This window comes from Hippocampus comes, unplaced genomic scaffold (genome assembly GCF_001891065.2).
Source record: "Hippocampus comes isolate QL1 unplaced genomic scaffold, H_comes_QL1_v1.1 scaffold158, whole genome shotgun sequence".
NCBI classification, from domain to species: domain Eukaryota; kingdom Metazoa; phylum Chordata; class Actinopteri; order Syngnathiformes; family Syngnathidae; genus Hippocampus; species Hippocampus comes.
In genome coordinates, this window is record NW_017805548.1 from 2,348,838 (window position 1) to 2,362,835 (window position 13,998).

General features: G+C 40.8%; 1 protein-coding gene across 1 annotated transcript; it reads left to right on the forward strand.

Annotated features, from left to right (window-relative positions):
- Positions 1 to 2,401: 2,401 nt before the first annotated feature.
- LOC109521687 (docking protein 1-like) lies at positions 2,402 to 13,661 on the forward strand. The gene is made up of 7 exons (XM_019879697.1): positions 2,402 to 2,544; positions 3,129 to 3,207; positions 9,915 to 10,051; positions 10,134 to 10,244; positions 10,363 to 10,432; positions 10,699 to 10,871; positions 12,475 to 13,661. The coding sequence occupies exons 1-7, from the start codon at positions 2,488 to 2,490 to the stop codon at positions 13,366 to 13,368; spliced, it is 1,521 nt and encodes a 506-aa protein (XP_019735256.1). The 5' UTR covers positions 2,402 to 2,487; the 3' UTR covers positions 13,369 to 13,661.
- The last annotated feature ends 337 nt before the right edge of the window (positions 13,662 to 13,998 follow it).

The window sequence follows — 13,998 nt, forward strand, 5'->3', positions numbered from 1 at the left end:
GGAGAACATCCAAGAATCCTTTGGCGGAGGTGAAATCGTCACATCATCATCAAAGATTCAATGTGGATTTTCTCGAAATCATAGAGCAGAAACAGTTGTACTTGTAGCTTCATTTATTTAGTAAAGACATGCTTTCTCACTTAGAATGTTTTTCCAAGAATCTATTTATTCCCATTCTTTCAGAGTTGACAAAGCACGTACAGAGGCAATTAAAAAAAATGTGCGATGAATTTTCAAAAGCCAGCGAGCCTGACACGTATTGTCTTTTAACCCCCCACGCATTTCCTATGTGGTATAGGGGGCTCGTCATCCATGAAGAAGAGTTTTATTCATTTACAGGATCATGCAGTGCCCTCCTCCTACACTATGTTATATTTCACAAATATGCTTCCTACTGAATTTAAATGTATTTGAGGCCAAACGCAGAGGCTGGATGACGAGGTCACTTGACGGATGTCAGCAAAGATGTCATATGGTAAAATGACCTCGATTGCTATATGAAAAGATGCTGTATAATCATATTCATTAATTAAGATTCCATGACACAGAAAAAGTCAATCTGTCAACAAGGGCCTGGGTAATTTATGGGAAATGAGTCTTTCTGGTTCAAAGAGCTCATGACCGACAATGTAAATGCTCTCATTGTCTTGCACATGTAATGTAGGACGCTGAAATTCCCATGTTGTCGAAAGTCCTTTTCCTTCATGATGGACAATCTCATTCGTGAATCACTTTTGAAAATGTTTCATATTTTGTCCATTTGTTTTTATGTTTGTAAATGTGTACTCTTTAATGTCATTTTGTGTTTCCCAGTTTTTTGGTTCGGATTTGAAGAAAATGTTTCACATTCTGTGAAATGTGGTTTACAGTGGTACCTCTACTTATGGACGTCCATCATACAAAATTTTCAAGCTATGAAACGCTTCAACAGAAAAATATTGCCATTTGTTACAAAAGAAATTTCAAGATAAGAAAGCTAAAGATGCTGTATGGGTCGCTGTCACAGTTCCGAGTTTCCTGAACGCAAAATACTTATAGCTGCTCTGCCATTGGCTATTACTTAGCATCTTTCTGGCATCCCCTTGGCTAAGAGGGACCTCTACCGTATGTGTCTATGTGTGTAGATCAGTGGTTCTTAACCTGGGTTCGATCGAACCCCAAGGGTTTGGTGAATCGGTCTCAGGGGTTCAACGGAGCCTCTGCCATGGAGGTTAAGACATACCCGACTGTCAATTAGTTATGACACGCCAGCTTGGCCATCACTGGCTGCAGATGATCACATTACATTGCTTGTCCAGTCAGTGCTGAGGGAAATTTAGTTTGCTCAGTAGTCAACGTGTGACTGTCGTGATAGTACATCATGCACGGGTCATTTTGTGCACGATTAAAAAAATATATACTTTTGTCGTTTAATTTTATTTACTTTTTTTCTGTTTTTAATTGTGTTTTTTTATGTCTTGAATTTGTAAAGTCATATTTTTGTTTTTCACTCATGAAGGCTTCGGTGAATGTGAATATGAACTGGTTGGGTTCGGTACGTTTAACAAGGTTAAGAACCACTGGTGTAGATAGATAAATAAATAAAGTGTCTATGCAGTGTCCTCATCATTCTCCCCTCGGGCCATGAGGTGTTCTGATAGTTTTGCGTAAATGTGAAACACGCAGAAAAAGTGTTCACCAGTCAGACGATTGCTCACGATGCTGATGTTTGCCTTGGACGTTTTTGAAGGACAAAAGCAAACGTCCTTGGATCAGTTCTTTACAAAACGCCAGGCAAAAACCACTTCTGAGAGAGAACATGAACTAAAGAGCGCAAAAACAAAATGATGAGGACGCAGTTAAAAGTTAAATGACCATCATTTTTATTCTTTACGCTATTCAACTCTCATTTAGTGTGCAATAATCTAATTGCAACATGTATTTGTTACATATTTTGATGCATTTTTATGCTTTAGGAAATGTCTGAATTTGGGGGACTGGGGGAGGGGGGTGCTTGGAACGAATTAGGGCATTTACATGGAAAATGAGTCTCTACTTACAAAATGTTCTAGTTAAGAAATTTCTTCCAGAACCAATTAATTTCGCAAGTAGAGGTACCACTGTATGTGTTCAGGGTTGCAGGGGTAAGGAGCCAGTCCCAACAACTAGGCAAAAAGGGAAAACCCTTCTGATCATTCCCCAGTCAAGCGCAGAAAGACAGAACAATTAGGAAGAGAGAAAGTGAAGGAATTCATTGTGGAAAATGCAAAAGAGAAAAAATGGATGACTAAAGGAAACATTTACGCTGTAAGTATATTGCGGATTTCAAATACTCTTGAAACAGTTCCATTTCCTCAACTTCACAACTCACTTCCAGGTGAGGCTCATATTACAAACATTCCTATATATAGACACGCCCTTCCCAACCAGGGGGGAAAAAAAGGCAAAAGCGAGCTGCTCGTGTCTTTATTGAATCCCAAGATCCATGAGAATGTTTTTGCTTCCTTGATGGACTCCCACACGAAAACAGGACAGGTTTTCTTACGACCACGTAAAGCTGGCAAAGTAAGTCTCGACTTGTTTGAGTCTATCGTGCTGGTTTTTCAATTTTCAGGTGAAACTGATATTGTCTTTTTGACAAAGGTAGCCTGGAAATACTCCAATGTTCCGTTTTGTATTTGATTATTGCAACTCTTCAGCTCCCACATGCAATAGGAGGAGCAGCTTAATGTGAAGGCTCACTTCACACGTAGTGTAATTACACTACTCATGTTGTGCTTGAAATGACAAATTTGTCCCAGTTTAGTTCTTATTTGTTGCTTTATTGAGAGAATTTCACAAGAACGGTTTTCATTCTTTCCTTTATTATTTATTGGTCAACCGTGTACAAATGTGTTGTGCAATTGCGCAAACAGGAGGGGAGGCCAAATGAGCATGTTGAAACACAACCAGTTTCTGTGATACAGATTCCTGTAGAGCACTGACAGACCACAGACTTAGACACCGACCGCAGTAAGGGAACACCTCAATGTTCCTTTGATTGAATACTGCTGCGAACTAAAGTACTCAAACTAAACCTGACCAAAAATCTGTCTTCTCTCTTGTTCACAATATATTTATTCCCAATGTATTTTTCTCTTTCCTTTTAGAAATGGAAGCCAGTGTTGTTGTCATTGGTTCCACCCAGCAACAATGGAGTTGGTCGATTGGAGATTCAGTTAATAGGAGGTACTTTGATCTTACTTCTTATCTATCTTCCAAGTTTCAATACGTCATTAACTGGCGAGGAAGTCAGGGTGTACCCAGCCTTGCGCAATGACAGCTGGGATGGCCTGCGTCCCCAGTGAGGATCTACGGTTCAGGATTTGATACATGGATGAGTACCGATACTTTTTATTTGGGGTGTATTTATCCTCTATAGCAGTGGTTCTTAACCTGGGTTCGATCGAACCCCAGGGGTTCGGTGAATCGGTCTCAGGGGTTCGAAGGAGCCTCTGCCATGGAGGGTAAGACACACGCGACTCAACATGTCAATAAGTTATAACACACCCGCTTGGCCATCACTGGCTGCAGATGATCACATGACATTGCTTGTCCAATCAGTGTTGTGGGAAATTTAGTTCGCACAGTAGTCAACGTGTGACTGTCGTGATAGTATGTCGTACAATTTAAAAAAAAAAAAGTATACTTACCTCTTGAAATTTTATTTACTTTTTTCTGTTTTTAATAAATGCATTTCTTTTAAAATATCTTGAATTTGTAAAAAAAATATTTATTTATTTTTGACTAATGAAGGGTTCGGTGAATGTGCATATTAATTACCGGTAGTTGGGTTCGGTACCTCTAAGAACATTAAGAACCACTGCTCTATAGCCTTCGTACAAACTTGTGTATTGAGATCTGAGAATATACATACAGGGAAAAGTCAACTTGGACTGCCAAGATGGCAAAGTTTGTCACTCTTGGATATTAAACTTCCGACCCTGGTCCCGGTTTTCAGCAATCTTCTTATCCAGGCATGTGGCTTTTCACACGGGATAGTCACATGAGAAAAAGCTGTTGAAAAGCTGACTTTCAGATGCACTGTGAACGGTGCGTTTATAATTTCACAATTTGGTTGAGTCACAATTCCAAATTTTTTGAACCTGTTTGTAACTCGGATAATCCAAATCACATGAACCTGATATCTGCCAATGTCACAAGATAGTAAGCAGTCATTTGGAGATGGATGTCAAAAAATGTACTCATCAACAGCACATACAGTTCATTATCTTTGGATTCACCTATTATAATATATAGATTTTTTTTTTCAATGCAATTATAATAGCTGTCAATTATTTATGAATGTTAACTATTTTCGGGCCGGCGCAAAATGTATGCCCCATAAAAGGTTTTGCACAAAACAACCCCAAAATGTGGTCATTTTGTGCAGAACAACCCAAAAAAAAAAAGGTCAAATAATACCCAAATAATACATGGGAGCATTTTTTATACCAATTGGGTTACTTTCTGTCCAACTGTTTTTAGAGTTTACAGTGAGTAAAACAATGGCAGATGGCAGTCAGGGTCACCTGCTTTTTTTTTCAACATACAGAGGAAGAGTCAGCACAATTATAATGATGAACAGGAATAATCAAAATGTCCAGAAAGGGAGACTAGACCCTGAACTGATCAGCAGTCAGTCACGGGCACATATAGAGACAGACAATCAACTCACATTCAATCTGTGACTGAGTGGAAACTCAGACTGCACTGAACCACAACACTGTCAGTTCCGGATGTATTAATAGGTTGGAATGCTGGCTGAATGGATGGATGGATGGATGGATGGATGGATATTTTTTTAGGTTGATGTCAATTGCCTCAGTAAAGACACAACATAGGTGAATACTGTCTGTTGATTAAGTGTGCGTGTTCGTGTAGTGTGCGAGTGTCTGCACGTGTGTGTGTGTGTGTGTGTGCGCGCGCGCGTGCGTGCGTGCGTGCGTGTGTATGTGTGAATGTGTGTGTGTGTGTGTGTGTGTGTGTGTGTGTGTGTGTGTGTGTGGGTGCGGGCGTTCAACATGGAGATCTGCGACGTAGTTTTTGTGTGTGTGTGTGGGTGTGTTTTTGTGTGTGTGTGTGTGTGTGTGTGTGTGTGTGTGTGTGTGCACGCGTGTGTTTTGTGTGTGCGTGCGACGAAAACACGCATGCAGCAGCAGGGTGAACAGTAGAAGATGAAAAGTAAATTTGACAGCTTAAATAGACCCCAGGATTGTAGAGATGGAGTTATGTAAGCACACCGGATGCACATTTTCTCTTGTTATCTGTTTGCACTTGCATGCATGAATTGCTGGTATACACATTACATATGATGAGTCCAATAATCCTGCAAAAAAAAAAAAAATCACATCTAAAAATTAAAATGCTACGCAAAAAAGAGCAGTGAATCAGCCATGAATTAAAATGCTCTTTGCAAATTTGCCAAGACGTCGGCTAAGAGTAAAGAATGCTCAAGCTGCAGAAAGTAAGTAGCTCAGAGGATGTTCATTTCCGAGAAAGGTTCTCAATGATGACGTAAATGGCTCCCAAAGGATATAATAAACACCAAGGCTTGGATATTCATGAGAGCAGTCAATTTGAAACCTCCACACTTAGTGAGTTGACCCAAAAGTGTCCAAGTGGCTGCCGTGATAAGAAATGCTTGAATTCCGTCGTGATGAAAAGGGAGGGGGCATTGTGTCTGTGCTGATGTGTGATTGTACCAGTGAGTGAGATGAGAAAAAAAAAAAGAGTAGTCTAATCAGACAAAATTGCAGAAAACTAATTATGGAATATTTTTCCACCTGTTACAAGTGTTTCAAGTGACATGAATAATTCGAATATAAAGTTTTGAAATGTGGGGATCTTCGTAGACTGTGCAAGTGCGCTCTAGCATAACTGTGGGTGCATCTTGATAGTCGTGCCAGTGCAAGCCTCGTTTAGGAATTTGGCAGACATTGCCGCCATTCTTTCCTTTCAGGTGGATGGAGGGTGTTTTTTGTTTGTTTGTTTGTTTTTTTTTTTGTTTTTTGTTTTTGGCGCACTTGATAATTTGGTGGCTGAAAGTAGACTAAACTTTAGACCAACTGAAAGCAGACACGAACGATCGGGGTTGAAGGTGCACTTCACAGCAGTGAAATGTGATGGCCTGGCCAAACTGACATCATCCACCCCTGGATTTCTGTTTGCAGTTCCTTATAGACATACTTTGCACGCTATGAACTTCCTCATGGACTTGCATTGGGCACAAAAAATTAGCCCCTGGTGGTTAATGGTAGTTATTTTTATGCTGAATTATTTGAATGGGTTGCAATAGCAGCTTGCCCTACACATTGACCCTACGTCAGCACAACAATCGAACTATCCAAATGAATAGTGATTAGCGGTGGCCGATCTTATTTTAAAATGATACATTATGATAACTTTTCAGCCAATCATCACTACAGTTTTGGTTGGGTTTTTTATTTTGCCTGGCGACCAGCACCCCCTTGCGACCCTGTCCAGGATAAGCAATGTTGAAAACGGATGGATTGAAAGCTGGTTACTCTGATTATGTAAAACAATAATCATAATGTTTATTTTTAGAAATCAGAGCTTCGAATGGGGATAGCATGAGCATCTTGGTGAGTGGATACGGTCCCCCATTGCCCACCCATGATGATGGCTCTGTGTAAATATAAACATTCTCAAGACATAAAATAATGCACTGTGTTGAAAGCTTCTGAAGTCAACTGTATTGGAGTAAATAGTAAAGGAGTTTATTTTCACTCAGGGTTCTGATCCAATGTAATGCCATCTTGCAATGTTAAGATAATTGTCTTGCTGTACTGCAGACACATTTCACCACAGACTGTATGTGCACTGTTATGATCGTTTCACACGTGTGTAATCAGCATTCTTTACACAATTCCCACAAGATAGTCACTTTGTTGTTTTCACTCGGTTACATGTGTACGTACAGTACGTATGTCCCAATGGAACCTGATAATTTATAAGTCATAGCATAGATGCTCCAATACACAGACCCAAGCAGGCGCTTGGTTAGCTTTTCGGTCCATTCAGTCCTAGCTTCCATCTTACACCCACCAATCTAAAAGCCATTCTTTGTGTTGTCATGAGGGCTAAGATACAATTTCCCTCGTTCACTCTGGTACATCATATTCATGTATTTATGCACACATGTTATTTCACCTTGGACCAATGCTGTGACACCTTTTAATCATCTCTCCCTCTTGCTTTTGCTCTCTGGGTTTCATGATGCCAGACTTTGAATTCAAGCCCTTAATGCATTTTAAAAACCTTTTGTGTCTTGACATCAATTGATATGTATTTTCGCTTTTCACGACCTGGGTTGATGGATTTCTCTGCAAGTGTGAATGTTAATAGAGTGAGTAATTTGTTGACGCTAACGTCCTGCGATCCTCACTGAGCCTTCTGTACACCTGTGGGACACCAAGGTTATTGGCTTTATGACAGCTGACAATGGTTCGAGCCAGTGGTAACCAAGACTCCACAAAGTGCACCCAAACCTCCCGAACACTGTAGAGCCTTCAATTCTCTTGGCCTCCTTCTGGTGTATCTTTATAGCCTCGCCCAATTAGAAAATGAATAGGAGTCTTTAGAATTTAAAGACTGGTCCGAGGATCATACAAAGTTGAGATCATCCTCGAACCATTTCTGTATTTCTTCCCATCCAGGACTTGGCTCTCATATGTCCCTCTGCAGTGTTGTTGCCTGTCTGACTTCTGTGCCTTCTAGATCTTTTCTCTTAGCCTTCTTTTCCGATGGGGGCTCTATGTATTTTGCATTATTGATGACCTTTTCCAAGTATCTCAAGCTGTATACACTAGCGTGTACGTTTCTGTGATGGTGGTAATGGAGATAGCTACTGCCTTTGATACGATGTCGAGAATTATCTCCTCTGATCGTGCACCTTGCAAGTGGCTACCCATTTCCTTGCTTAAGGATTTCACATTTCAAAAACATGCGTGGTAGATTGACTGAACGCTCTAAATTGTCCCTAGGTGTGAGTGTGAGCACGAATGGTTGTATGTCTGCCCTGCGATTGGCTGGCAACCAGTTCAGGGTGTCTGCCGCCTACTGCCCGAAGACAGCTGGGATAGGCTCCGACATGCCCCACGACCCTTGTAAGGATAAGCGGATAAGAAAATGGATGGATGGATGGATGTATACAGAGAACAATTGCGTATGAGGTGTGTGTGGGCAAAAGTGTGTATATAAAGTTCTTATATGAGGTGTATATTTATTTTGGATATGTATGTATGTATGTATGTATGTATGTATGTATGTATGTATGTATGTATGTATATATGTATGTATTTTGGTCTACAATTTATAAGATATCCTTTATTTTTCCCACACTGGGGACAAATTTTTTGATCATTTAATTATCTTGGTAATATGAAGCTAGGGGTAGGACCAAAATAAGATTGACTACTCCTTTTTAGACTAACAGTACTTATGGTTTTCATTTGAAAGATATTTGTTCTGTTTTATGTGTGGGTTTTTTTTTTGTTTTTTTTTTTTTTTATGATTCCATGTTTGAAGTAATAATTAAAAAAAACCCTTGATATAAAACACCACCAAATTTATAAAGAATTAATTTTCCTCCACAGCCTCTTAACATAGCTTCGACTGCTCACAACTCAACTCAACAGTTCATCAAATCCTCTTCTGGGAACTTTTTATGCTCCCTTGAATTGTGACGTGACTTTGCTTTGAATCTTTTGTCACACTTTCAGAGAGGCCATTCCATCTATATCCCCTCTCTGATAGGCCCTTTTTAATATGAGAAAAAGCTCAGAGTATTCTCACAATTAGTGCTGCACAACCCAACACGATAAGTTAAACAACACTATGCAGCATATGCCTAGACTGGCCACGACAGTGGCAGTAGCTGTGAGATGGAAATGTTTTGAACATTTGTAAGAAGAAGCATTAGATGTGCAGCTGTTGAATCTGCACGCTCCTAATGTCAACACATCATTGCAAGTTTTAGCACACCAGGCACAGGGTCATGGATGTACAGACACATCGACAGTTCTGGCTAGAGTGACGAGGAAGCTTTGCTGTCCAAAGTCAAGAGAGTCACATCTCACTTCAACAAGGAGTAGTGTGAGGAGTTGGACTACTTACAAAGTATTGCTACCAAAATTCAAATGAAAACCCTCGATCAATGAGTGAAGGATAATATGATGGATATTGATGAATTCCGTCTGGACATGTGAAGGGATGATGGCTCCTACTGATACCACTTGAAAAAAAAAATCTATTCAATTACAATTTATATCTGTTAACTAAACATTAACTTTACAATTGCAGTGGTACCTCTACTTACGAACGTCTCTTCATACAAAAGTTTCAAGTTACGAAACGTCTCAACAGGAAAATATTGCCTCTTGTTACGAAATAAATTTCAAGATACGAAAGGTAAAAATACAGTATGGCCATCTATTCGCAGCTCCGAGTTTCCTGAACGCAACATACTTATAGCTGCTCCGCCATTGGCTATTACCGAGCATCATGCTGGCTTACCATTGGCTAAGAGGGACTTCGACCATATGTGTCTATGTGTGTTTAGATCAGGGGTCACCAACCTTTTTGCGAGTGAGAGCTACTTCATGTGTCCTGATTGTGTGAAGGGCTACCAAGTTGATACACGTCTGAAATAACATTTGTACAAATTACATTTAATAATATTAGAATGTGTTATTTTTAATACTTAATGATTTTCAGGCTCTGATCGTCTGAAATATGTCTCACAATACTGTTTGGGGTGAAGAATTTCGTTTTAAAACAAAAACACTCCCTGCAAAGAACTGAGGCACAGCGTCGTGAGCACTTTGTGAGAATGCATGCTCTTCTGAAATCTTTGTGTTCGTCATATGTTGCAGGTGGCGGTGGAGGAAGGGATCACGTTGCAGGCTTGAAGAAACACTACCAGCCTCAAGAAAGCAAAGTCAAAGTGATCAGACTCTCTGAGCTTATAAGTGTCCTGAGACTCCCACCAAATGCTGAAGCCTGTCCCATGGTGCCTGTCATCATCATGTAGGATTTCCCAAAACCGTATTAGAGAGGAGCAATAGCTAATTAAACGTGCGATCTGGTTTCAGGAAAACATGTCAGCTTTTTGTGTGGAGTCACAGGAGAGAACAATGGTGTTTGCTACACAAAAAAATGACTGCATGGACTGGGTAGAGAAACTTTGTCAAGGAACCTTTCAGGTAAGACCATCAATGATACTGTGTTTGATTGGTGTCAATGCTTTTCTTCTGCAGACTCAGGTTCCTCTCAAAACGAAAATAATTTCAGTTCTGTTAACTGATACTTCTCTCTCTTCAGAAGAACATTGGCTCAGACACCAATCAGCTTCATATGGAGGAAAATCAGATATATGCAACAGCAAATGAAGGTAACAACAACCGACGGACTTTTGTTTTTTTTCCACCACCCCCAACCCCCTTTTTTTTTCAACTGCAACATTGTTTTAAATGAAATGTTTTGTTTCAACGCTACGTGCCCAGCAATATTTAATAGTCTTTGCCTAACTTGTGTTCAGAAAGGTTGCAATATAGTAGACGGAATATTAATAAGAGAAGTATGATCATAAAATTATGTATGGTGCAGTCCCAAGCATTTTTTTTTTTTTAGACACAGCTTTTTGTGCCTTGTTTCCAGCCTTGGAGTTTTGTGTGGTGGTGCAAAAGACGGATGCAGCAATACGTTGTGGGCTGCAGGGATCATACTGGCTACAGGTCGGACAAAAGACCCTGCTTCTGAAAGATACCCAGAAGGTTAACATTGTCAGACAGTGGCCATATGAACTGCTGAGGCGATATGGTAAAGATAAGGTAAGGGCTTTCAAATGACTAAATGATGAACCAAATTCAGGGGAAAATTGCACATTTCATTGATATGCTTTCGATGACATGAACATGGACAATCATATTCCTGCATGGCGTCTACCTTCTGGAGAAAAATCAAGAGCCATGAAATTCAGAACTTCTTTTCACTGACTGTACTGACTCAACATCTGGATCTGGTCTCGGGAATGGCATGAATTAATGGTGTAGAACAGGAGTCCTCAACCGCCGGTCATTTGGTGCCGGGCCGCACAGAAAGAATAAATAACTTACATTCCTTCCGTTTTACTAATTTCGGAATCTGAAAAATGTTTTATTTTGAAAAATTACCGAATTCTCTGTTATAGCAGTCGACAGTATGTCACTCTTGACGCAGGTGAATGCGCGCTTCTCGGTCACGCATAAAAAAAGCAAACGTCTTTGAAAAGTTTTTTCAGGAAAGGGATAAAGCTCACCCAGGAGACAGAAGAGGAACCTACGACTTTCAAGAAAGAGAAGGCTACATTTAATAGACAGTATCAGGAGTCCTATTTCAAATATGGATTTATCTCAACGGAAGATTCACACGCACCAAGCCTACTCTGCATAATAAGCGGCGATGGAGAGTCGTATTTTTCATGAACTTTTTACTTGGGGCGTATCTTATTTTGAAGGCACCTTTAAACGTTACTATAGAGACCAGAGAATGTTGCGGCCCGATAGGACGTTCCTCGTGTCATGATTCATGTTTATTATTATTGTTTCGAAAATACCACACTTTTCATGCAGGTCATATCATATTGTATTGTTGTATCTATCCGGCCTTAAAGGCCGGTCCCTGAAAATATTGTCTGACATGAAACCGGCCCATGGGGCAAAAAAGATTGGGGACCTCTGGTGTAGAACACAGGTGTCACACTCATGACCAGATCTGGCCCGCCAGATAGTTGGTGCGTGTGTAGTGCTCTGAGCAACATGAAAGTAGGCAAAAACATGTTAAAACGATGATGATGATGATGATTCTGACGATCCTCCATCATTCTTCAAATATACCTCGTGTAGTGGGATGCCTCCGAGTGACGCGAGGGGGGAACGCCGGGGCTCTTGGGCCCCAGACGTGGCTAAATGCCCACCAGCCGGCGGGGAAGGAGGTCGGGTCTCACCGGAAGGTGAGGTGCCCAGCGCTCGCCCCGCCGGAACGGAGGGGAGTGGGAGTGACCGCCCCACAACCCTCCTTAAACAATAATCAGGCAAGGGACCTTCCGTGGCCCGCACTGGGTGTGAACCTCACGAGGCACCAGCGAGAGTTGTACCGGGTGTGGGACCCGGGAGGGCGGCCAAGTCCCTGACGGGATCCGATTGCCCAGGAGGAGGAGGGAGGATTCCTCAAATATAGACTCATTGTGCCAAAAATCCTCAACCGTCATCAGATCAACAAAGCAAATATTCTTGTGTGTTGTATCAGCACTTTGTTCATAACATTAAAACTTTATTTCCCTGAAATATCTTGAGATCATATGAGTTTAGCATAATTCATCTTTTCAGCATGGCCCTAAAGGTCTTCATTTTAAATGATAGACAAACATTTTTTTTATTTATTTTTTTAAACCAGGTGACCTTAACCATTGAAGCAGGAAGACGATGTGACAGCGGGCCCGGAACATTCACCTTTAAAACACAACAAGCTGAGGAAATATTCAACCTGATTCAGAGCACAATCAAGCAAAAGACTCAAGCTGTCACATCTGGTAACCTTCACCAGGAAGATGACAAAGCTTCAGCACCAAATATACAAGCTCATTCCCCTCTCCCCGAAATACCGGATATGACCAGCATGGCCTCCATTCTGGAAAACGCAAGGTTACAGATCAAGACATCTCCCACCACAGAGGACAATATGGGATGCCGACTTGATTCCGCTCATTCATCAGCAAATCAATTATCGCAGCCAGCACCAATCACACTCATGCCTCTCCCACTGGTCCCAAACCTGGACAAACCCTCTGGAGATCTTCACGGTCGTCCACACGAATCTGAATACGCCAACCCAGCCGACTGCATCCAAAATATACCAAAACCTCAAGTTACCGTGTCTCATGTCTATGTCGACCCCGCAAGTGTTCTTCCACTTCATCCTCCAAGTTCAAAAGAAACTACGAATCCAATTGCAGAATCTGTTTATTCAGAAGTGTATGATAAAGTCAATCTGACCAAGAATGAACCAAATGCCAATTGGAGTGAACAACAGATTAGGCATTTTACAAGGGGCGAACCAATTTATAATGTACCTGTAAGCAAGGAAGACAAAGTTTCTGATCAAGTTGACACCAAACCAGATCCATTCGCGCACCTCTATGCTCAAGTGAATAAACCAGCCCCATCATCGAGTCCCTCTTCAACTCCATCTCCTCCCTCTTCATCATCCTTAGCCAACAGCATCGCTGCTACCAAAATCTCTGACACCCCTCTTGATGATGTCGTCTATGAAAACCTGGGCATCATTTGACTCAGTTTGTCTGTTGCTGAAAGCAAAACTCTGAAAGCTGACTGTCCCAAATCTTCAATGTAAATTTAGAAATGTAGATATCTGGTCCACATTTTCATTTTCAATTGTGTATAACATTGTATGTATGCCTATTATAAGCCTATTGTAAGCCTCTTGTAAGCCTTTTTAAAGAAAAATGTTGATACAAAAAGAAACAAAAAAAAAAGCGGTGTGAAGCAAGAATGAACTTCAATTCATTTCCCCATAACCAATACGCATGCAGTTGATCATTATGGAAAAAGGGTTTCGTCTTTCACTCATTCACTCCGAAAGACGTTTTTAAACGTCTTTTCAGACTTGGTCCAGAATTGGCTGGTACTGAATGAGTTAAATACCTTGTCACATAATGAACCATACATCGAATCACAGTTCAACGTGTTATTTTGGCATTGCTGAAATGACCTCATGCTTGTATATTTTTTTTACCGTGATTATATTGGTTTAATTGATCACATTGAAACAAATCTGAAGTCAAATTTATTGTCAAATATGCTCGATGTGAAACAACAGCACAGAGGAAATTTCTTTCCTCTCAACCACAGTGAAAACACAGGAGAGAGCGGAGCCGCTGTGGATCCCGGCGCCACCATC

What these genes read in the sequence shown, in the direction of transcription:
- LOC109521687 (XM_019879697.1), top strand. Translation starts at nt 2,488, where the DNA reads ATGGACTCCCACACGAAAACAGGACAGGTTTTCTTACGACCACGTAAA. An exon ending in GACCACGTAAAGCTGGCAAA is followed by an intron (nt 2,545 to 3,128) that starts GTAAGTCTCGAC and finishes CTTTCCTTTTAG; the next exon opens with AAATGGAAGCCAGTGTTGTT. An exon ending in ATATGCAACAGCAAATGAAG is followed by an intron (nt 10,433 to 10,698) that starts GTAACAACAACC and finishes CCTTGTTTCCAG; the next exon opens with CCTTGGAGTTTTGTGTGGTG.